This window comes from Myxocyprinus asiaticus, chromosome 40 (genome assembly GCF_019703515.2).
Source record: "Myxocyprinus asiaticus isolate MX2 ecotype Aquarium Trade chromosome 40, UBuf_Myxa_2, whole genome shotgun sequence".
Taxonomy (NCBI): domain Eukaryota; kingdom Metazoa; phylum Chordata; class Actinopteri; order Cypriniformes; family Catostomidae; genus Myxocyprinus; species Myxocyprinus asiaticus.
Window position 1 is genome coordinate 28,037,543 of NC_059383.1, and position 25,734 is coordinate 28,063,276.

Here is a 25,734-nt window from a genome sequence, read left to right on the forward strand (position 1 = left end):
TCAACATGTTGACTGATGTCTCACTGTGAGCAGATCAGCAGACTGAATGTCTATGTGAGCTCTAGTTAAGAACTGGCTCACAGTCTCCGACTATCTAATGGCTGCAGTAATATGAATGTTTCTGTGGGAGTCACACAGAGGTGAGATGCTGAGGACATGGAGTGCAGAAAACATCTCACCCCATGGTGGAGAGTCCAGTTCATTAAGTAAATACAGCTATCCGTTCATCCAACTAAGACATGGCCCTTTCTCTCGTAACTACAGCATATGTAACAAGTATATTATTTTTTAGTACGGTGTATTGAACTGTAAATAAAATAAATAAATCTGACAAAATTTGCTAACCCTTGTGTTGTTCCAAACCCATATACTTTCATGAGTAAATGATGACAGAACTTCCTTGTTGGGGTGAACTATCCCTTTAACACAGCTAGATCACAATATTTCTATGCATGTTGTCTATAATATGTTGATGAACAGTGCGGCGAACAGTCTCAGAGGAAGAATGAAAACTGTCCTCAACTTTATGTGCTGTACCTTCTCTCTTCATGCCCATGGCCAAACACTTCTGATAGCGGCAGTACTGGCAGCGGTTGCGCTGGCGTTTGTCTATAATACAGTCCTTGTTGTCTCGGCAGGTGTAGGTCAGGTCCTTACGCACAGTCCTCTTAAAGAAACCCTTGCATCCCTCACAGCTGTACACACCGTAGTGTTTACCTGGGGAGAGTATAGGCAAAAACAACAATAAAGGAATATTCTGGGTTCAATACAAGTGCAGCTCAATGGACACAATTTGTAGCATAATGTTGATTACCATAACAATTCATTTTGACTCATCCCTCCTTTTCTTTAAAAAAGCACAAATCTGGGTTATAGTAATGTACTTACAATGGAAGTGAATTGGGCCAATCCGTTAACGTTAAAATACTCACTGATTCAAAAGTAAAGGCATTATACACTATGCATGTTAACATGATTTTAGTGTGATAAAATTGCTAACTAACCTTTTCTGCGTAAAGTTATATCAAACTTTACAACTTTGTTGCCATGGCTAGAAAGGATCAGTCGAAAGTATTGTGGTAATCAACATTATGCCACAAATGCTGTTGATTCATCTAAACTTGTACTGAACCTAGAATATTCCTTTAAAAACTGAAATCTTTAAAAATCCCCTGATTTACCATTCAAAATACTGGACATAATTGACTGAATTATATTTTTCGTGATCTCAAAAACCTTTTGATCTAAAGAATTATGTTTGAATTCTTGAAATTAGTTTTGTAGTTTTGTAGTTACATAGTTACTACCCATGAATGTATTTAAAAAACTGACATTTTCAGGAAAAATGTTACTTTTTTATATGGATATATGAGAACTCCTTCAATAATATTTCAAAAGCATTCCAGATGGCACCACATGAAGTTGGTTGAGAGAACGCCCAGTGTGCAGAGTAATAACCTAGGGCTAGGCAAAGTGTGGCCACTTTAAAACAGCTAAAATAAAAGACAATTTTGATTTGTTGAGCATTTTTTGTTCACTTCATAATTTCCATAATTCAATATTGGTTATTTCATAGTTTTTTTCTCTCTTTTTTTTTCCTCCCCAATTTGGAATGCCCAATTCCCAATGCGCTCTAAGTCCACGTGGTGGCATAGTGACTCGCCTCAATCTGGGTGGCAGAGGACGAATCTCAGTTGCCTCTGCGTCTGAGACCGTCAATCCGCGCATCTTATCACGTGGCTTGTTGAGCGCGTTACCGCGGAGACATAGCGCGTGTAGAGGCTTCACGCTATTCTCCGCGACATCCATGCACAAATCACCACTCGCCCCACTGAGAGTGAACCACATTATAGCGACCACAAGGAGGTTACCCCATGTGACTCTACCCTCCCTAGCAACTGGGCCAATTTGGTTGCGTAGGAGACCTGGCTGGAGTCACTCAGCACGCCCTGGGATTTGAACTCACAAACTCCAGGGGTGGCAGTAAGTGTCTTTATTCGCTGAGCTACCCAGTCCCCTTATTTCATAATTTTGATTAATTTGATGTTGCACTTAAATGTGGAAAATAGTAGTAAACCTACACAATGGTGGTCATGTTCTTGGATTGTCCCTTGCGTTGCAGGGTTTGAACCTACAACCTTCTGGTTACAAGCTCAGGGTCCCATTCTTTGAACATGGTTAGACGGATAAGTTTCACTAAGAAAAACTGTTTTTCAGATGGATTTTTGGTTCTTAAAGAAAAAAAGCTTAATGTTTATCCAGCTATATTATCAGAATAGTGTATCAAAGTGTACTGGTACCTGAAGAGCGGTCACCGCAGATGGCACAGATGTGTTTGGTAAGGGAGAGGGGGGTGCCTGAGGGCTGAGCTGGCACCTTCATCACACCGTTAATGCCCAGTGGCGGCTTGATGTCTTCTGAACTACTGACAGAGTTCATGGGAGAGTTCAGCTGCAAAATATATACAAACAAACAACACACATCGTTTAGACACATGTCAACATATCAGCTCTGAGGGTCTAGCTATGGGGTTACAAGAGGCCTGACTTCTCTGTCCATTACAGCAGAACAAACCCAAGCTCAACCTACATTGATTTTGTGCTGTGAGAACGAGGTTATATTATTTGATTTGATTACAACAAGCCTTATTCTCTCTCTGTGCAACTCTCTCCCAGTCCCTCTCCTCCTTTCTCTCAATGTAAGTACAAGCAATGGATGCTGAATGTGTCCCCAGCCTCATTTCTTCATATCCAGCACCACCAGTGCAAATGTTCTATGCTGGGATGGCAGAATATAAAACATTTAGCAGGGTAGTGGAATAAAGGGTTTTGTTTCTTTCTTTCTCTCTCTCTCTCCAAGTTAACATTTATCTGGTGGAACTTATCCACGCGCTTGCTTATTTTGAATGAGAACCACTGCAATATACTTGAAATCCTGCGAAGAAGATGGCTAAACGAGTTGAACAGTGATTTATCAGAAGTGTTTATTAATCAATGTGAGCTAACAGTACTTCCATCGATCAGGCCTGACATTTCATTGTATCATTCCTGGGTGATGTAAGGCAAATCTTGTACATTTCACTCTGTGCCAAAAACACAAACCGTTGCTGTTCAATAACATACTTAAATGATATCTATCACATTTGAGTTTTGAGTAATTAATGATGCAGAGGGACATACACTGTGCCTAAGGCTTGGTAAGGCTTGGTTAGAGAAGAGAAAAATTTAAAACGGACTGTTAATGAGCGAATGGAAATGATAGAAATAGTTTTTAATAAGAAGGCCACTCCTTTAGCTTTGGTCTATAACTCATGATCATGTGTTTATAACAATGTGCATAATGCAATGACACTAATACAACAACTTTGAAGTAGTGATGGGAAGTCCGATTCCTTTCCACGAACCAGTTCAAAAAAACAATTCACCAGTTCTTTTACATCATCATGTAATTACATCACTGTACATAATGCTAATACCCTGGCGTCGTAGAATACATGCTCAAACACATTCAATAAAGCCATATGTAAGCGCATATTGCTGATTATTACATTTTATTTAATGAAGTTATTATAATAAGCATGTTTATTGTCTGTGCTTCATTCAGTGATCTTACAATATATCCTAATGTTTTCCACCTAAAGCACCCAATACTGACACTGATATACAAATGTGGATGTTCTACGTGTCTAAAGCAAATAAAGTGATTAAACTAGTCTTAATCAACCCAGGTTTTAACAGAAACCATGATCCAGCTCATAACAACTTCAGATATAATCTGCATGCACAATACTCAATAGTAAAATTGGTCACACTTTATATTAGGTGTCTTTTACAACTGTGTACTTACATTAAATACATACAATATTATGTATTTACTGTGTTACTACATTTTGTTCTGCAAAATTCTCACAAGATTCACATCTGCTGCTACTGAGGTTAAGGTACGGGTAGGTTAAAGAGTATAGGGTTAGGGGTTTGAGTTAGGTTTTAGGATAAGGGTTGGGTTAGAGTTAGGGGTAAGGTTAACAGTGTAATTACAAATGTAATTAATAGAGGGTACTTTAAATGTAATTACAATGAAACAACTCATTTGTACATAATAAGTACATTCTATCACATGCTTAAGTACATAGTAGCTAAGGACATTTAATATAAAGTGGGACCGTAAAATTAATTTACATCTCTCGACTGAAACATTTTGCCCCCTCATTCAAGTCCTCGGTTTACGCAAGCTCATCAGCAGCTCACTGATCAGCAGTTCTCAGTATTATGTCCGAAAGAGGCAATTCTCAGTTCAGTGTACTGGTGACTTGCGACCTGCTGTGATCAACTCAATATACATTTCACACGAGAGCTGCTGTCCCCAGATCAGTGTACTGTTCACTCGTGAACTGCTGCGAGTGACTCAATGTACTGTTGACTCGAGAGCTGCTGTCCCGGGATCAGTGTGCTGTTGCCTCAAGAACTACCGCAAACCCCTGCGAATGACTCTATGTACTGTTGACTCGAGAGCTGCTGTACCCAGATCAGAGTACTGTTGACTCGAGAACTGCTGCAAGCAACTCAATGTACTGTTGACTCGAGAGCTGCTTTCTTGGGATCAGTGTGCTTTTGCCTCGAGAACTGTAGACTGGATCATCTTCATACTTTGATAAAACAGTAATACAATCAAGTCATAAATATTTCCAGTATGTTTTATTTGTTATAGTTTCTGGTGTTCAGCAAAACACACCAGAAACATACATTTCGACCCTTAATCACATCACATGCAAGCTCAATGTCCGCAGCTCATCAGTTCTCAGTATGCCGAACACCTCCAAAAGAGGCGATTCTCAGTTCAGTGTACTGTTGACTCGAGAACTGTTATGACTGGAGCGTTCAGTCCGATTTGTGAACTAGTTGGAGCGGTTCATTGCAAAGAAGATATCACCAGTTCTAGGATCATTTTACTCCTGGTTATCAGCTCATTTCTAGTCAGAGTGTCAGGCACATACAGGTTAATATTGAGTAACTTGTGGATCAGTGTTGACTTGAGACGTGAACTGTTTCAAACGATTCAGTCCGATTTGGTGAACTGGTTCAACTCGTTCACTAAAAAGAACCAGTTCAAAAGAACGATTCGTTCATGCACTGGACATCACTACTCTGAAGCCCTTAATATGATTTACAGTATGTGAGGTTATACTCCATATGAATTTCCTTGTAGGTCCAAGCTGGTTTATGCTGGACCAGCATAGCTATGCTCTTTACCAGCAGAAAATAAATAAAATAATGCTAGTCAATCAGCATGGTCTGTCTGGTGATGATGGTTGACCAAGGGAGTCATTGCTATTTAAGAAGCCTGGTGGGGACACCAGCATACAAATGTCCAAAACATATGCGGGTCTTTTCAATGGGGTTGAACTGAATACCATCAGATATTTCCTGCAGAAATGTTATGCAAGACTTGTTTCGAAAAGGTGCTCATATGGTGTCACACCACTATTACAGATAAAGCCATCGATCACCATTTAAACCATCTTACATGATGAGATTTCTGAGAACTTTAGTCCAGAAAGCCTCATGTGAGCTGAGCCATCATAGTAAGATCCACCATAGCCTTGTTCACATGCTGTAGAGGTGACAGGCAAACTAGCGCAGGGCAGGGGGTTGGGGATTGGGGGCTGGTGGTCCTGATAAAGACCTTATTTATACTGAAAGGAGTACCGTCACTTCTAACTTCACACCAGGGCTATATGTTGAAGTTAGTGTGTTAGACTGGGAGACTTGCTAGACTTGTCATGTAGCAAGAGAACACAGGAAACAGACAGACCACTGCAACCCCACCAAACCAAGACACAGTTAAAGGCATATTCCTCCTGTATGTGATTTGTTTACAGAAAAGACTTCAGTTTGAAATGGATCCTTGTGGCTTCTATTCTTCCTTTATTTTTAGAATCACTTGAACAACTTTTTATTGGTGGCTGTTTTTTTTTTTTCTCCCATTGTGTTCCTCCAATTTTTTCATGAGCAATTTGAATCTTGTCATTTCTGAGCTTGTTCACATGGTACTTTTGTTGTGTAAATATCATATTAACACATGTAAATAGAAAAATGTAGTCCCTGTTTTTATTATTATTATTGTTTTTATTTTAAGTTCTCTAAAAAAAAAGCTTTCTGTTCCTCTATATCAAAGTATCTATTCTTTAGTGCAGTCTTGTGTAGGGTTTTCATACATCCCATTCTAAATCTTGTTCCTTGTCCTTGATTTTTTTTTTTTTATTGCTTTTGTTTTATTTCTGTTAATCACATTTTGTTTTGTTCATTTTAGTAGTTGTGTCTTACGATGTTGAAATGTTTCAAGTTAAGCTCAATGGACAGCAATTGATTACCAGAAAAAAAAAAAAAGAAATAAAAACAAATCTGTACAATTGAAAATAAATTCACAAAAAAAAAGGTTAGCAAGATTTTATCACACTTAAATCATGTTAACAGGCATAATGTTTATGTCTTGTGGCTATACGTTTGAAACAATAAGCATGTTAACGTTTATGGATTAGCCCCATTAATTTCCAATGAAAGTGCATCAGTGTAACCCAGGTAATTTTGTGGTAATCAACATTATGTTACAAATTTGGCCATCTGAGTTTAAGTTGTATTGAACTTGGAATATTCCTTTAAATAAAACTTGAGTTTCTAAGAAACTCAGAAAATGAGATATCTCGCTTCCAGGATTACCTTTTTTGTTGCAGTTTTCGTCAGAAATAACATCACTTAAAAATCGCCAAGATGTATGTCGCCATATTCCCGTTATAAACCTTAACAACTTTTTTTTCATCCCCATTGAGATGCAGGAGTGTGCTGACATGACGACTCTGTTTTTCTGTCACCAGTATGTTTGGGCTTTAAGTGTGTGCGTTACACGTATAATGTCTTGTGTCCACGAGTGTGGGAGTGTGTGTGAGAGAGGGGGAGCTCGAGGGTTTTTCCCAGGGATATTTCAGATAATATAGAAACTGTTGTATTGATCAAGTGTATCTAACTTTGCTATAGCTCAAGCCTTCGTTGCTAATTCTAAAACGTCATTTTAGAACTAGCAACGGAGGATGCGCTGCTTCTCTCTCTCTCTCTGTCTCTCTGTCTGTCTGTCTGTGTGTGTGTGTGTGTGTGTGTGTGTGTGTGTGTGTGTGTGTGAGCAAAATGGGGGGTAGCGCAGTGCTTTCCACTACAGCTATGTGAGGCTGATTAGGGCGAAATATATTGAAACATTAAAAGTTATTTCGGAAAATAGAAATTGTTGTATTAATTTGCGGTTGTGCGGCTCTATTTGTCGGTCGTGACTCGAGTCTCAGTGCGTATGTGTGTGTGTGTGTGTGTGTGTGTGTGTGTAAGTGCGGGGGAGAAGAGGGAGCGTGAGGGCTCTTTTTAACCGAAACTGAAATAAATGTAGGATTAGACATTGTTTGACATTCTTAACCGATTTACTTAAACCAGTGTCTTTGTTTTAACTGGTTATTTTGTTGTGGTAGCCTGTAGGGCTATTGGAAATAACTGAATTAATTTGGCGAAGTGATATGGAACCGTTATGCGGTCAAGACCTGGAACTACTTTATAGCCGTACATTTCCTTGAATAATAATTGCACACCTTAGAACATCGGTGAACCAATCAGAATCAAGCATTCAACAGACTCGTGGTATAATCCTACTTGATATCTCCAATCTCTGACTGTAAAGGCACTCCACTGCCAGATGCTCAGAAGATGACATGTAAGGAAACAAAACTACAACGCTCCCGTTAGCTTAGCAGGTGTTCGACTGTAACCAAAGACCTCTCCTAGCAACCCAACTGATAAACAATGCTGCAATGCTGGCATTTGTGCTACAGGTGTATGATTATGAAAAGAGAGTATAATATACCATGTTTTATACACGTGTTTCTGCAGGAGTTTGTTAAACAAGCTTTAATATTATATAATGTAGGAACTTTGACTCATTTATTGATATTAATTAATAAAAGTGAATGTTTACCACTTACTTTGTATATTTCCCTACCGTCACTACCGTCATATTTGTGTGACATCACGCACCTGCATCATGCTGAAATCAGAGTTGAAAACGAGTTTCCAAGTTGGAAGTCTGACTTCAAATGGCGTTCCATTACACTTTTCCTAGTAGGAAGTTATAAAATTCAACTTTCCGAGTTGAATAGAACGCAGCACAAATGCATAATTGTCACATTTTGGTCTTAATTATTAAAACTGAGGTTTTTTAAATGCTGATCACACTCTAACAATTATAGCACGCGCAGTTTGTCACATATGTACCCTCTGACAAACATTAGCTTGGCCCATAACCTTTTATCTTAAGTGCATAACTGTCACATTTTTTATTGTTTGTTTATAATTACAAACTGAGGTATCTTTAATGCTGATCACGCTCTCAATTATGATGTGAAAACATGTATAGGTTGACATGACTTACTTTAGCTTATATGGTGTGGAGATACCATGAATACCTCAGCCATTCTTAATCATGTACATAACTCAAATAGACCGTGTGCATATGCTCACACGTTCCTGCACACGCTCCTTTTATAAAACTCATGCATGGGCAGGCACACACACACACAGCCCGTGTCATTACACTGATCATCATATTATTAAAGAACTGCTAAGCCTTGATCCACAAAATATAGCAAACTTAACAAACACAGTTTCCATCAAAGTATATTAATGTTGTCATGAAGATGATTAACACTTCTGAAAACAGCTCTTCTTTCATTTAGTATGATGATTAATTGGATCCTTCAAAAAGCTATAGCTGTGGACAAAAGCCCCTGTACTTCCACTATGTTTGATTTATGATGTCACAAATGGTCATTGTCCTTGAAAAACACTGAAGGAACTCAAGGCTGCAGGGGCTGAAATAACATGGCCGACTCTTACGGGGAGAAGCGTTAACAAAATAAGAGGAGGGGCGACAGTAAATTACACATCTAATACTCATCTGTTTTAGATGAGTATTAGATTTCTTCATACCTTCATTCACTAAGAATTGCACCTGCTGAAAGCACCGCTTATTTGCATGTGCTGTCTGCGCTGTTCTAGCATGTGATTTGCTAAAAACTTATGCACACCAGGTAATGGCGTAAACACAGCTACAATTTTAGTGCTTAATGCAAATTACACCCCAGAACTCCACATTTTTTTTTTTTTTTTTTTTGGGGGGGATTTTTCTCCCAGTTTGGAATGCCCAATTCCCAATGTGCTTTTTAAGTCCTCGTGGTCATGTAGTGATTTGCCTCAGTCCGGGTGGCAGAGGACGAATCCCAGTTGCCTCTGCTTCTGAGACCGTCAACCCATGCATCTTATCACGTGGCTTGTTGAGCTTATTGCCACGGAGACATAGCGCGTGTGGAGGCTTCACGCCATCCACTGCGGCAACCACGCTCAATTCACCACGCGCCCCACCGAGAACGAACCACGAGGAGTTTACCCTCCCTAGCAAACGGGACAATTTGGTTGCTTAGGAGACCTGGCTGGAGTCACTCAGCACATCCTGGGATTTGAACTAGCGAGCTAGCGAGCTCCAGGGGTGGTAGCCAGCGTATTTTGCCACTGAGCTACCCAGGCCCCCGCCTGGAGCTCCACATTATTGCAATGTTAATTTTGTCAGGCAAATAACACTCACTTTTGTGAATATGGCGCATTCTATAAAGGGCCTTATTGACATAGGAAGGAGGCATGTTTGTGCTGAGAATAATGACAATGACTGCATTTACATTAAACATTAAAGGTGCAGCGCTATTTCAGCCCATTTATTACCTGTTTAAACTGGATTGCAAGTGCTTAGTGAAAAATACAAAGGTTTTTGCGCTGAAATACCATGCAAAAAAACATGACGCAACTGTTTAGTGAATTTGTCTCTCAGTCTCTCACATCCAACATATGCAAACATAAATGCAAGGTTTAAGTTCACACACAAAAGCAGCTGTTTTGCTGATCAGACACACTAAAACAAGTCTCCATTTCATACCTTCTGTTTTGCTCTTTCACTGGAACTCTGTAGTTCTTAATTTCTTCAGGCTGCACTATCAGACAACCCTATCTTAGTAAAGCTATTTTCAACATGCAACTCAATCTGCCCAAATTCCCTCTCCATGCTGTATTTGTGTGTAGGGGTGTGTGTGTGTTACAGAAGGATTAAAGGGACACTGTAAATAGAATAATCCTCCCTCCCATACATGATCACACACTCTCTTTGAGGGGTAGGGTGTCAGACAAGTGTGCCCCATAAAAAGTACATGCTCAGCCAGCCGTGCTGTGACACTTAAGCTCTATGGGATGGGGGGTGGGGGTTATCCCAAAATGTAAGATGTGACATGCACATAGACATACTATGTCGGCATGCTGCCGAAATAACTGTTGGCAGGGGTCAAGAGGTGGTTTTATGAACCTGCTTTAGGATTGGACATTCAGATTCTAAACTAGCCGTAAACTTGCCGCAAATTTGCCGCTCGTTATTTTCACATTCAAATGAGCTTGTGATTCGCCACAATTGTTTGCCAAAAGTTAGCAGCTCTTCATCGGTAGTGGTGGACCTCTGGCAAACCTTTGGCAACAATGGACAATTTGCTGCAAGTTTGCCGCAAAGCTCATTTGCATGTGAAAATTATCTGTGGTGAATTTGCGGTTGGGTTAGGGTTGATTGAATACTTAAAGCTGGCCTGTTATTTTTTAGCCTCCCCAATCTCTGACATCAGCTAGTTCTTTTGAGGGTTAGATCATCCAAATAAAAAATTCAAGGGGGAGAATATAGCAGCATAATTATCTGATCTGAGTACTTTCATTGTAATTCTAACACCGTGTCCTAACCAGGCACCTGATAACTTTCCAGTGACAAACTATTTGTCTGTCCACACTGAACGTGAAGATGCCGCGTAACGTCACACAGTCACTGCCAATCAGAACATATTTGAATCTTAATGTACAGTAATGACAAGGATTTTTGACCAATGAGATTTCCATTTGTGCTCTGTCATAGAACAAGTGCGGAAGTGCATGTAATGCTTTTTGAAAGCCTACATATACACACACTCATAATCACACATGGGGCTTTCACGCAGGTATGTCATGGCTTGTTTTTATCATACACGTTGGAGAAGAAATCATCCTGAGCAAGAGGGAGAGAGAAAGAGAGAAGCAGAGACTCAAGATCTCTGAATCTGTAAATCTGGGGTGAAAAACATAACAGGGTCAGAGTGTGTTGACTCAAAGGACAGAACGTGAGTCTTGACCTTAAATATTTACTAAGAAAGGAAGTTGTGGCAGATTAAAATCATCAGTTACTTTTTAACAAACTTATGCTATAGAGGTTGACACAACTTCTAAAGTTAGGGAGGCATGTAAGAAGTGCACTGAATTTTGTCTCAAAGCCTTTATTTATTTATTTATTTATCTGTCAGTCATGGTGATAAATTATATTGCATTGTATAGGCTTAGAGTACTTTTCAAAAAGGATAGAGTCGAACATGGATTAGTTAAAAGTTTATTTCAGAAAACTCTGAAAGTTTTGCCCATACTAACCCCCAAGTTCAGTCTACAATTTCAGTTAAAGTTCAAAATCTCCTATCTTTGGAAAAAGCACATGATACGCTGTCCTGTCAGGAGCTGAAAATGTGCTCTCAGTTCAAGTAGATTCAGACTATACTGTATGCTATCCTCTGACACTTTGAATGCAGCACTGAGAGAAGTATATGCTCCTCACAAATGGATAGATTTTATGTGATGTGAGATACATAAATGGCGAACTAGCAGAACGTAGTCATGCACATCATTCCAAGTAACTACAAAGAACACACAAAGAGCATAAGTCTGGACCATAGAGGAGCTTAGATGATCTTACCAAGACTTCCCTCAAAAGGACACTTCAAAGGGTAACCCAAATCCTGCACAACCAACCTTTAACACACGTTCACTTCTCACCATGAGAAAGCAACTTCACACTGCGGGAAACTTGAAACTACTCATCTGGAGTGGGCTAGTGGTAAATGTAAAGAAATGTTGAGCTTTTGCTGCCCCCAAGTAGCTTTGTTTGATTTATATGCATATTTAACCTTGTGTGGCCCCAAGTCCACATGTGTGGATGTTGTATTTTGGCTATATGCAATGCATAATTTAAATGAATTTAAACTGACTGAATACTGCTCACAACACTCTAGACTATCATTTTAGGGTTAAACTTTTGGTGCACCGAGTCATGTGACAAAACAGCATGGCATAATTTTCAGTGAAAAGCTTCTACGGGCACGGAGCTAACAAAAGTGCCTCTGGTAAGAAACCTCCAAGTTTTTTCATTGAAACCTGTTTGGGTGTATAGAGTGGCATCTCTAGTATCATTTGACATGCCGCTTTAAAGAATTTATTTATTTTTTGCACGTCAGCGAGCTGATTAACATGATGTCCATATATGTGGATTTTGGGACATTATTCCCTCAAAAGTTGAAAAAACAAAAAAACAAAAACGAGTTATTTTGAATAACTTTCGACATCAACACATCTGTGGGTCATTTTGCTTCATTTTGAAATACATTTTGTTATATTTTATTTTGTTATCACTATACAATCCGGTTCTATTCATTAACATTAGTAAATGCATTCCTATATTTACTGTTCAGTGTCATATTGAGAATTAATGGGTTCTTTCAATAGCTGAAAAATGTTGCTTACAGAGACTTTAGAATGAAAATAAGGTTCATTTCAAACTGTTCTGAAGCCAGTGCAGACAGGTAGCACACTGGAGGTTAAGCCATTCACTAAATAGGGAGCAAGGGGACATCCTATATCTTTCCTTTGCAGCCAAGTGCATTTACTCCAAACGTCCAGTCAAAAGTTCAGTTTCAGGCTACAAACGATGTTTGGACCACTCAACATATTTGGCAGACATGGGACAATGGTAATCAGAACATAGATTCAGAATATATAAAGATAAATTTTGTTTTAACATGGTCGGTTTTTAACAGTGATTGGATGATGCTGGCCATTACTTTGAATAAGAATGACTTATTCAGCTGTACAGAAAATCAGCTGTAATGTCTGTAAACATGAATAACCAACACTCCTGGAAACATAATAAACAATTTGATGATGACAAAAACTCTTTCTATAGCTTGGTATTATTTAAAATTGTATAACTAATGTGGACAAAATTTTTTTAGAAAACTATTTGCTCTAGAATTATTTTATTTATTTATTTATTAGCTTGTTTATTAGGTGCTATTAATTACAAATAATAAAACAAAGAAATGGAAAATGCACACTGCAGTGACGCTCGGATCTCAAGAGGATAATAATGTGTGATAATGTATAATAATAGATACTGATTAATGACAAGGTCTTATAGAAGCAATAAGCCACTCAAGGTTGTGCGTTACAGTGATTTTATTAGGAAAGGGGTGTTACCTGCAAAGTAGAGTGCCAAAAACCTCTTTACCATGGTAAAATCACTATTACACAGGACCTCGAGTGGCTTATTGCTTTTATAAAATGGCAGAAACAATATTATCTTAAAAGACAGTAATGTTCAATAAATACCTACAGTAAATGTATTAATAATAACAATAATAATCATAGCAATTAAAATATATTTTAATAATATAATTAATATAGTATTAATAATCAGTATAAAAGAAAGACACAAGGCTGTATAAATTGCACACCCTGTAGCCACATCACCCTATCATCACAACAAACTCCAACTCCCATCTACACTGGGTAGGGTGTCTACATGGAAAAAAGCTCCGCTGATAACGATGACCTTATCGTTATCTCTAACCACTGCAGGGCATGATGGCGATCCCCTCTGCCTGATAACCCACTCAACATCTGACCTCCGATCTTTCACACCCATTACTCACCCTGAGTGTGACCTCATGGAGGCTGCTGTCAGCAGTGGTGTGGAAGACACTTTTGGAGAGTCCCTGTGGACACGGCTGTCAGCGGCAGTAAGTTAGCCCTGTTTTCTATCAGCCCAGAAGGCAAGTGTCGGTCTCATTCCTGTAGAGGAAGCTATTCAACGCTCAAACCTGCATTACTCAACCTCTCTTAAAGAAATTTTTGGAATTCTGACAGCTAGGCTTCCTTAAGGATTGATTACGTTTGTGTTTACACAAGCACACACACACACACACACACACACACACATGCAGGCACATGCACAATGCATACACATATTCTCCAGAAACCTGTCCCTAACACCAGGTGTGGATAAGATGGATGACAGATCTGTTTCAGAAAACTGTTCCTGTCCAAAGCAAACATGCTACATCATCTTCTCCTAATCACAATCCACACACCCTAAGTAACGTAAGGGGGAAATCAAAATTTTGAAGTATTGCAATGTTTTAACCCATAATACTCAGGAATCAATTTTTTTAGCTACATTTTCACATTATCTTACTAAAACAAATATACTAAAAATATAACTTCTCAACAAAAACATGAAAATTGTGAGTTCATATTAGTTTCTCTCAATAATCAAACAAAATAAATGCTGTGCTGTTGTTTAAGTTACTTAGAGCTCTGCTTTTTGTTGCAAATGTCAGACACTTTTGTGGCATTTATGATTTAAAAGACATTTATTTCGAATCCTTGAATAAGTTTGAGCGAAACATTTGAGGGTGCTCGTATCGTATCGTGAGGCTATGCATCATATTGTGAAATTTGTGTATTGTTACATGCCTAGTATTTGTGTGTGTGGGGGGTACTTCTTGTCTTTATGACTCAGGGATTGTATTCATACATTGTTGGATCTGTGTAATTATTGAACATTTACAATGAACCTTCTGTTCTTCAATAAAAAGAAAAAAATCCACAGTTTTAGCACAATGTGTGGACTTTTCAGATGGTCCCTTACCACATCCTCCACACAGTATTAGCACGTTTCAGCACAATGTGTGGACATTTCAGACTATCCCTTATTCACTATATGAAAAATTTCCAACTTGTAAAAATGTTACATTAACGATCTGGAACCACTTCACCGTGACGGCATCTTACCAGCTTACAGGACAAATTGCGTCCCATAGGCTACTGAATTTATTCGGGCTGCATCATTTCATATTTAAAAATGGGACGATCCCCAATTTTGCAGGATAGGTGGCAACGTTACCTGGAGGTCTAATACATTCTCATAAGCAAAGCGTGGATGCGGAAAATCATGAGTTTGTCAGGAGAAATTGTAAATCGGGAATACAGCGGGAGGAGGGGTGGAAAAACAGGAGAAACCCAGTAAAATCGGGAGTGTTGGCAGGTATGCATTTTTTTCACATTTTCACATTAATAGCCTATTTTTGAAAATAAATAAATAAATGACCACCACTCAGTGTGCGTGAAAATCAACATATAACAAACAAACTAACTAACTAACTAGCCATTTTTGTTATTATTTGCACATATTTCACATACAGTATATATTATTTTTTGGGAAAAAATAATTGACCACAACTCGGTATGTGAGAATTTACCTATAGATAACTAACTAAATAGTTAATTAATCTAATTAACCACCACTCAATAACTACCAATCAAACTAATAACTAACTACCAAACCATACCAACTACCTATGAATGAGTAAATGAATATTACACTTCTATAGCACTTTTCTGATACTACACTCAAAGCACTTTACATAGTGAACAGGGGACTCTCCTCAACCCCCACCAGTGTATAGCATCCACCTGGGTGTTGCAACAGCAGCCATAGTGTGCCAGTACACTCACCACACATCAGCTATTGGTGCCAATTCATGGAGAAGGATTATTAGGAGGCCATTATTGATAAGGGCCAGTGGGGGGGATTTGGCTAGGTCACAGAGGGCTACACCCCTACTCTTTAAGAGAAGTGTCCTGGGATTTTTAAATGATCACAGAGAGTCAAGACTTCTGTTTAACATCTCATCATTTTTACAGTATAGTGTCCCCATCACTATACCAGGGCATTAGAACCCACACACTCTGCAGGGTGAGCACCCCCTGCTGGCTTCACTAACACTTCTTCCAACAGCAACCTTAGTTTTTTCCCAAGAGGTCTCCCATCCAGGTACTGACCAGGCTCAACCCTGCTTAGCTTCAGTGGGTAACCAGGCCAAAGCTGCAGGGTGATATGGCTTACTATATCCACTGCCATATCTCCATACCATATCTATCTATCTGTGTGCATGTGTGTGTGTGTTTTGAATACAATAAATTAAACATAAAGAGTCATAATATTGTATCGGAACCCAGGTCCCTGCTAATTTCCACCCCAGCTATGAAGATGACACTGATGGATAGCCAATCACCATCCTCCAACCTCATTGCAATACAACCCTGGATCAAGCCAATGAAAGAAAGGCAGATCTTTTATCTGCTGTTGGGTTTTGTCTGGCTCCTATATCCTGCTGAATAGTGCATGATGTCTGTGCTTTGGTAGACAACACTGGGCCAAGACAGATTATAACTGTAGAGCTGTTTCCTCTGAAGAAATTTTGTATGGTAGAATAATTGCCTAGATCTGAAACAGCTGTCAGCATCCAGCTCTCACTAATCTCTGTGAGAGTGTGGTTAATCAGATCACTGGGACGCTGTGTTTGCAACAATTGCCATGTGCTTGCATTGTTAAACCATTACCGAAACTTGAAGATCTGTAAAAAAAAATGTATGTTGAGATACTTCCTTAGTTGAGAGTGTGTGCATTTTAAAAAGAGTTTAACTTCACTAAAGCAAACACAATCAAACACACTGCATTCAGAACAAAAAGAACACAACGGAGGCGAACTGTCCTTGAGCTTGCCAGACAATGCTTTTGCTAATTTCAAGGTTTAACTTGAGAAATAAACCATGAAAGCTGAAAAATATATCATTAGCTTTGTATACGAGGGCTATTGTGTACAAGCGTCAAAGTTGCAAAGAAGCAATTTGCAGGCAAAATCTGCAGCTCCTATCACATGGGTTCCTCACAGCATCTGAGAGAGTGAGACTAAGAGAGTGCTTTGTTAAAGTAAAAGTAAATGTGCTCTGTGTATCTCTCCACACTCAGCAAAAATCTCTTTTGTGTACCAACATCATAATCCCTTTTTCTGGCTCTTTAGAAAATCCCCGGCAAGCCGAACCCCTTTGAGAACATTTGAAACAACTGTTATTAAAAGTGGGCTCTTGTCCAATCGGAGACTTTGAAAGCAGGTAATGTGTTACCCTTAAGAGCAGTTCAGTTCTGCTTTGCTGAATAGGTTACTGGAAATGATAAAGGACATGTCACCATGCTCTCAGGCTTGGGTGATAACTTTCAAGGGAGCTGCCTTTTCCCGCTTTCTATTTGTCTCTCTTAGCAAGTGTGTACTTTGGCGCACAAAGAATATTAACGGAAGTTGCCAAGAAAATGTTTCTGTTGCTAATGTGATGTTTGTGTTTCATATTGCATAAATATATATCTTTGAATTCAAACTTTGCTTAAGTTTCTGAAAACATTTCTTTAATAGGAGCTAACTATCTAAGAACTATCTAAGCTAACTATCTAACTTTTCGTGTACAATTTGTGCTATAAAGCATAAATGACCTCTTTTATGCTAAAATGACCTCTTCTCAACAATCCACACAAATTGTGTGGATTGTTGAGAAGAGGTCATTTTAGCATGGCAAATGATAACAGACAAAAAAATCTCATAAACTGTATGGATAAAGGGACCTGAGCCTTCTCTAAGGACAATTATATAATAGAGACTTAAGGGTGGGCTTTTTAGTCTGGCAAGTAAGCATCAGAAACAAGCTAGCAGCCACATAGTAATTCCCTGGAAATTACCTAGAACTCCTTAGCAACTGCATAGCAACACACTAAAACAAAAATCAGAATGGCTTAGCAATCGCAGATCAATGCCCTGTAACCACCCACAATATCGTGCCAGCAACATTTGTATGGAAAAGCACCACTCAAATTGTCTTCAAAGAATTTAAGAAATTTAGTTGTGTTTTATTGACTGCTTTCTACTTGACCAGTCATGAAATATTGAAGTGTTTGACTCTGTGCTGAAGAGGAAAAAACCCCCAGCTTAAAGCAACCTAATCTGGTTTGCTGCTCTCAGCCTTAAACCTAAACACTGACTTTTTCTCAACCATACATACAGCCTGCAGCAGATGCAAATTAGTTATGTGCAATATTACATAAATATGTGCAAAAAGACAATCCCCAAAAATCAGGCTTTAAGAATGTTACTTTTATTAGACCATTAGGCATGTGGAGTGTAGGGGTTGAAATATTAATAATTTGTTTATTATTTACTTATTATTTATAACAATGCTACATACAGTATACTGGCGAAAGTTGTTCAATAAGTCAGTAGATGTCTGTCCAGCTCACTTTGAGTGATGAAGCACAGGGTCACGACCCCCGGCACAGATTCACAGGAGACACCACAGGGGTCACAGGATCAAGTACTCACTGCAATTTAATGAATCACAGAAAGACAGTTAAGGTGGAGTGACAGGTCTGCCTCACTAGATGACTATCAAACCCCAAGGGCCGCATCTACACACCAAAACACATTTAGCTTTACAGACTGTATGGATGGATCCTAAAAGTGTAAGATCAACCAAAAATTCTGTCATCATATACTCACTTTCATTTTGTTCCAAAGCTGTTTGGTTGTTTCTTTCATGGAACACAAATCCAGATGTTAGTCTCAGTCACCATTAATTTGTTTGTATGGAAAAATATACAATGAAAGTGAATGGTGACTGAGCCTGTCAGTCCCTGGTTTGGAACAACAAAAATGTTAGTGAATGATGACAGAATTTAAATTTTCGGGTGAACTATTTCTTCAAAACCTGTTTGCAAGCCTGATGTAACTAAACAATCAAGTATAAAATATTTGTGAGCATTTTGTTTTATTATTATTATTATTTTATTATTTATTTATTTTTTGCACCAAAACATTTTAATCTGAAGTCAAATTTCTTGTTGGTTGTTGAGTTATATTTTAAAAAACAAAACAAAACATAAAACATAAAACAAAACAATACAAAACAAAACAAAACACAAAATGATGGATCAATGAAGTACAACATTTTGAAAGGAGTTCTCAAAGATGTATTTTTTTTCTCATGTTGGCAGTTTTTGTCTTAAAACAAAAGTATAGCCAAACCTGCTATCCTCCTCTTCGTTCCAAGAATTACCCCATTACCAGTTCCAATCTATCACCTTAAGACTGTTTACACAGCAACCTTATTCTAGTCTTCAACTCATGCAATACGAGCAGTGCATAAAGTGCATCATAATTACCATACTGCACAGCACACTTCCTTTATTGAGTGGCTGTACTGTATTTTATATAGTGGCTGTACTGTATATTATATATTTTTTTCAATTTTGTATCTGGATTTTAAAGGATTCAGATCTATTTTTTGTTCAATTTAGTTGTAGGATATCAGTTCACTTTTCATTCACAGTTATTTTTTGGACCCCTTCAACTTAAAAATGGTTATAATTAATAATACATTATTATTATTATTATTATTACTGTTAAAATTGTCTCCCCAATTGAAAAACCACTGAATGAATTGAAAAAATTCTCCCCAATTTGGAATGCCCAATTCCCACTACTTAGTAAGTCCTCGTGGTGGCATGGTTACTCACCTCAATCCGGGTGGCAGAGGACAAGTCTCAGTTGCCTCTGCTTCTGAGACAGTCAATCTGTGCATCTTATCACATGGCTCGTTGTGCATGACACTGCGGAGACTCACAGCATGTGGAGGCTCATGCTGCTCTCCGCGATCCACGCACAACTTACGAAGCAGAACGAGATTCAAAGTGAGAACCACTAATTGCGACCACAAGGAAGTTACCCCAGGTGACTCTACTCTCTCTAGCAACCGGACCAATTTGGTTGCTTAGGAGACCTGGATGGATTCACTCAGCACACCCTGGATTTGAACTCGTGACTCCAGGGGTGGTAGTCAGTGTCAATACTCGCTGAGCTACCCAGGCCCCGACTTTTAGAATTTTAAATACAACAGTAATATTTCTCAATCATGCACCTTTAATGTCCCCGTGAACTGCCTTGAAAAGCACAGCTTACTTTATACTGTTGACGTATTTCCTACTAAAACATGTAGTTGGCATGCCATTTTTTAAAATAGCCAATAAGCGGAGTCATACATTTCTCTGTCCACTGTGCTGCTGTTAGAGAGTGAAACTGTACAGAAATTGAACGATCTCAACCTAGTTCGGCCGCTTTTCCACTGACTTGAGATGGAACAATGATCAAACTGACTGTTACAAAAAAAAACAGTGCATCGCAGACTTCACAAATAACGAGGCAGGAGCTGTTGTGCAAGTCATGAAGATGAATCAGAAACAAGCTAATAAAAACATATCAATGTTTTGAATCACACTACACTAAGTAGAAAGAGCCAATACCACTTACTCATGATGTACATCCCAAGAAACCTCTGAAAAACGGCTGCATTAAATATAAACTCCAGACACTTTCATCGTCTAACTCCTGCGCGTGTGTCCAATCAGAAGTGATAGTCCCTGTGCCCTATTCCATTCAAAGACAATTACCCTCCACTCTGAGGGCTTCAAGGGGCTGAAAGGTGATAATTGTCAATCACAACTCACTTCTACAGTGATTATTATTGGAAATTCTGTTTGGCAAGACCCAACAACATGGATTGTGCTCTCTTTGAAGTGCCCTGCAAAGGAACCATCAGCGCAGGTGAAAACACAGCCATGTGCAGTGAGCAGATTAATGGGGTGGGTGCCTTCTTGTTCTAGAACGCATATGATTGGACAAAGTTTCTCTAGTACAGTTTGACGTCATGGTTTGACTGCGTCTTTCTAGCCGGAAGAGCGAGACTGCAGAATTTAAATGCTTATATCTTCTGAAAATTAATTTAGTTAACCTTTAGAAGTACACTGGCAAATTGATGACCCTAAAGCTAATAGATATGGACTAAAAGCAGCAAAACTTTCATTTTGATTTCACATGGTTTTTAACTTTAAAACCCTAAGGCTTTTATTTTGACAGTAAAATGCACCTCCTGTGCCATTCTAAATGCATATTATAAGTGAACCAACTATTAAGCATGTACATCTGAGATGTTCGTGAGTAGCGTTCAAATATTGTGCATCACGTGAAGGCTAAAAACAGCCGCGAGTGTGTGTGTCAACAGAGCATTCGCTATGGCGCTGGCACTGCGTTAGCATTTTATACAGTGTATTTTCTTATTAAACACAGCCTTTTGTGATTCACAGAACTATCACAAGTCTTCAAGTGGCTTTGAATAAAATGCACGAGTCATTTGAATTACTTTAATGGTGTTTTTATGGTTCTTTTATGTCATTTTTGGAGCTTAACAGTAATGAACATGACTAACACACAGTATCGGATTTGGATCGGGCTCGTCAGACCGACACCCAATCCATCTAAAAACATCAGTATCGGAGCCATCCCTAATTTTATAGTGAGAGTGTCTGTTGCCGTCACAAATCAAGCTGTGGCATGTATTTAAACATTAGTGGCAGAGTGTGTAGAGGCAGCTGATTAAATACTTGAGTTGACTTGAATCACTCTTCTGTCATTTGGAAATGAAGGAACACATATCAACCGTTAAGAGACACACAATGGACTCTAACTAAGACCCAGTCCCTGGAGTGAAACTGAATAGGTTTGGAAATTACTTATGTTTAAATTATATGTATGCACTCATGTCCACTAAGGAAAACATGCAAGCTTGGCTGTTAATTGCTGCCAAATCACAGCCTTTTCTTTTAAAGGGGGGGAACAGGGTCCAAAAATGAATTTGGAAAATTTCCATAAGTTCCATAAAGCCATAAATACAATATGTTTTGGTTAACTAACCTCTTAAACCATGCATTAGTTTGCGGTTCCTTCTAAAGGTACAGGACATCTTTCATTTTATTTGCCAAAGGCAGTTTTTACTCGCATTTGTGTAAAAGAGTGTTCATTTTGGACACTGGAGAAAACAATATTTTTGCCTGTCTGCACTGAATGACCTTCCAATAACAACAATCTTGCAATGCTTTAGACTTGGAAACAGTATAAGCCATTTAGGCTGGATCGAGAGCTAAAGCAAATGTTCAGGGATTCTTCTGGGCATACAGAGTGGCATATCCTCTGTGATTGTCACTGGAAGTGTAAACTGATCCACGTTCATGTACTTGGCCTAATGTGTCCCAGCTACTGAAAGACAGCAGGGTCTGTGCTATGATGGATCTGGTGCGAATGAGGTCTACATGTGGGTGACAGTGGTTGTGCCAGTGTGTGTGTGTTTGTGTGTGTGCGGGCGGGTTTGGGTAGTTTACGAGGAAAAAATGTTTAGGTAACAAACTGGTAATTACAAGGGTATTATGCTAAAATGTGGTTTATGAGGACATTTCTAGTGTCCCCATAATTCAAATCACTTAAAAAACATCCTAACAATGTTTTTTTGAAAATTTAAAAATGCAGTTTTTTTGTGAGGATTAGGTTTAGGGGTAGGGTTAGGGGATAGAATCTATAGTTCGAACAGTATAAAAATCATTATGTCTATGGACAGTCCTCATAAGGATATCTGCATCAACATGTGTGTGTGTGTGTGTGTGTGTTTGTGTGTGTCTGAGACTGCACTGAGTCACTGCAGTCATTGCTGTGGGACATTTCACTGTCGAATAAACCTTCCCAAGCGAAGACAATCAGAGAATTTCTGAAGACACTGAAAATGAACAAAACAATGGGTAAATCCACCAAAGCTACAATCAAAAACAAAAGTGCACTGTAAAGGTTTTTAGCTCCATGTGTGGCCTTTTAAAGAGATGCATGCTGTAATGATGTGAAACTGTACACAACAAAAACAGCAAGACTAAACATAGACGCTCTAAACCAGACAAAACAAAAACCTATTTGTGGAGATGAGGGCGTGGTCAAGCGCCCGTCTGGGGAGAGAGAAAGCGGTAAGGACATCCACCTGAGATGAATTGTAACTAATTACCATCTCTATATTCACAGTGAGAGTTGGGGGAGATAAAAAGACGGCCAGTTCACAGAGAGAGGAGAGAGACAGACAGACTAGAGTCTTCGTGTCTGTCTCCTGAGAGAGAGAGAGAGAGCCTTGTTTTGTGTGAAACTGAAAAGCGTACTGCTTAATTGAGTGACGCTGAAAAGCCGTCTTGTGTTTTGAGTGAAACGGAACAGCGATTGTTGGTTATCTGTGAATAAAACAGACTCACATGAACTGTGGAAACCGGTTCCCGCTTCCTCCTTTATCTGCCCAACCCGAACCTTTTTTACAGTATTGTTTTACACTAAATAGCCGCCATGACACCAACAGCACAACGCTCGTACTTTGAGAAAAATCCTTGAAGAGAGCTTTTTACAACTTAAAAATATAGAAAGAATAAATAAATCCAGAAATAAATAATTACAGGAATAAATAAATGAGCAATTTAACATAAAATGCCCTATTTTAGGAGTGCTATGCCTTAAGTGCGACATCATGCGATACATCATACGCGCAAAGTCACTGGGCATGTCCATATATTTTTGTGTATATCTAGTCTAATGGACTGGGTCAAGTGCAGTTTAATTCTGAGGTTTTTCTCTGGTTATTGCACCATCTGTGTCCTATTATATATTCCATTCCCAACATCAATATAAAGTAAATGAAGACAGCACCTTCATAAGAATTTGGTAGTGTAAATGGGCTGTATGCAATGCATTAGAAGAATAGAAATACTGACTTTTTGTGTATTATGTTTTTTTTGTGCAACAACTACATCCTTGCAGTGAGCTCTCTCTCGTTTTGTCTGCCATCGTTCCAGTCCTATGGTGTTTAGAGGTGATATACTACAGAGGATGTTTGTGTTTCTACCTGCCTCCGGACCATGATGTATGTTTTCTCTATTCTATCACCAGTGGTCTTGACGTTGTTATGGGACACTTGAAACATGCTTTGCTTCTCTCCCATTGTTCATTGTTTTGTAATGTACTATATATTTGTTATATGTTTATCTGTTTAATGTTTAAGAAAGGCACCATACAGAATAAACATTATAATTATAATAATATGACCTATTTTTCAGGAAAATAGCAAATTACGCTTTGCGACAATTCATTAACCCACGGCCACTTGCACTTTGTGCTGACATGTAAATTAGCTAAGAATAAGAATTAGTGCCCTTATGAAAACTGGATAAGATGTAGTGCACGGTCGTTGCACCTAGCGCTATGCCTAAGTTGGTCACCAAAATAGATCCCAAAAAAATAAAAAATAAATCAATAATAATTAATGCAATTAAATTACAAATAATTAATATATAAATAATTACAATAAGTGATAAATAAATAATACATTTAATAAAATAAAAAATAAAATAATATAATAAATATATAATATTATGTATATACAGTATATACATATACAAACACTATATATGATATTAATGGTATAATTATTGATTGTATTAGTGTTGTATTGATATAATATTATAAAACTAAAAATTAATTAAATAAAATAATTAAATGTAATTACAGATAGCTATTCTATTGGTAATTTATTTTTTATTTGTTTGAAATTTATTTTTGTAGTCTCAATTCACTCGCTATTAATAAGTGTGGAAAAAAGTTCATGTTGGTCTCTGTTTGTGAGTACGTAAATTAAAGTGCATTCTTGTTGTTTAACTAAACTTGCTGCTCTATCCATGCTGGCTGATGTTGGCTGCTCCTTTGGACACATACGTAACACATGTAAACATACTACACTTGCTGGGACTTGCAGTGTACAAGTGAATATATTGGATTTTTGGGAATTGGGCAAATGTAATGCTGGGAGGTCAGTGCTGTTCCAGATCCTCAGAGGTTAAATACAGAGGGGCTGTGTCACAACCCTATTCCACTCAGCTGGGCCTGAAAACAACAAGTCAGCCGAGTGCTAAGCGTAAGTGACAAATGCCGTCTGACTCAAATCACCTTCCATCAGACCGGCCTCCATCCTCATGACTGCTGCCATCAACCACCCAGAGAAAGGAGATATAAGTGGAGAGGTAGAGGCATAGATTGGGACAAACACGTCAAAATAAACCAAATAATAATAATAAAAAAAATCTGTTGTTTTAGATTAAAGGAATGAATCTACAAAACAGCAACATTTGCTACCAAATAAAAGCAGGTTTAAATTGAACATGCATGACAAGAATCTAATACAAAAATAAGATACATTTAATTAAAAGAATAGTTCCCCAAAAAAAAAGAAAAAAAAAAAAGCCATAGAACACAAAAGAGCAGCTTTGACATTCTCATAAATACTTTCTTTTATGACTTTTGAAAGTCGTACAACTTTGGAACAGCATGAGGGTGAGTAAATGATGACACTTTTTGATTCTTTTTGTGGTGAACATTCCCTTTGAAAACCAGAAAAGAGATTGAGAGTAAGAGCAGCTAAGTGTTCTGTGCTGATTTTACAACAGTTCTATGTGTACACAAATGGACCAATACTGTTCTTTTGAAAAAGTGCTTGAAAGGACACATTAATTTAAAAGGAACAAAAAAGCCTAGCGTAAAGTCGCAATACAGTGATCAATATGAAAAAGGGACAACACTCCAATTTTATATATCAATCTTTTTTCTTTCATACCAACACATTTGTGAATTTTGGCCACCATTTTACTCTTTTGGATCTTGCTTTCAAAGAAAACTAGGACACGGCCTGCTTTGAAGTCCTAATT

At 38.3% G+C, this 25,734-nt stretch overlaps 1 protein-coding gene across 2 annotated transcripts in view; it reads right to left on the reverse strand.

Annotated features, from left to right (window-relative positions):
* LOC127431085 (retinoic acid receptor RXR-alpha-A) overlaps nucleotides 1-25,734 on the reverse strand; it is a 250,131-nt gene that overhangs the window by 31,769 nt on the left and 192,628 nt on the right. For both annotated transcript variants that reach the window (XM_051681338.1, XM_051681337.1), the window contains exons 4-5: nucleotides 2,301-2,451; nucleotides 538-717 (exon numbers count right to left, since the gene is read on the reverse strand). In XM_051681338.1, coding sequence (XP_051537298.1) covers nucleotides 538-717; nucleotides 2,301-2,451 — 331 coding nt within the window. The remainder of the gene's footprint in view (nucleotides 1-537; nucleotides 718-2,300; nucleotides 2,452-25,734) is intronic.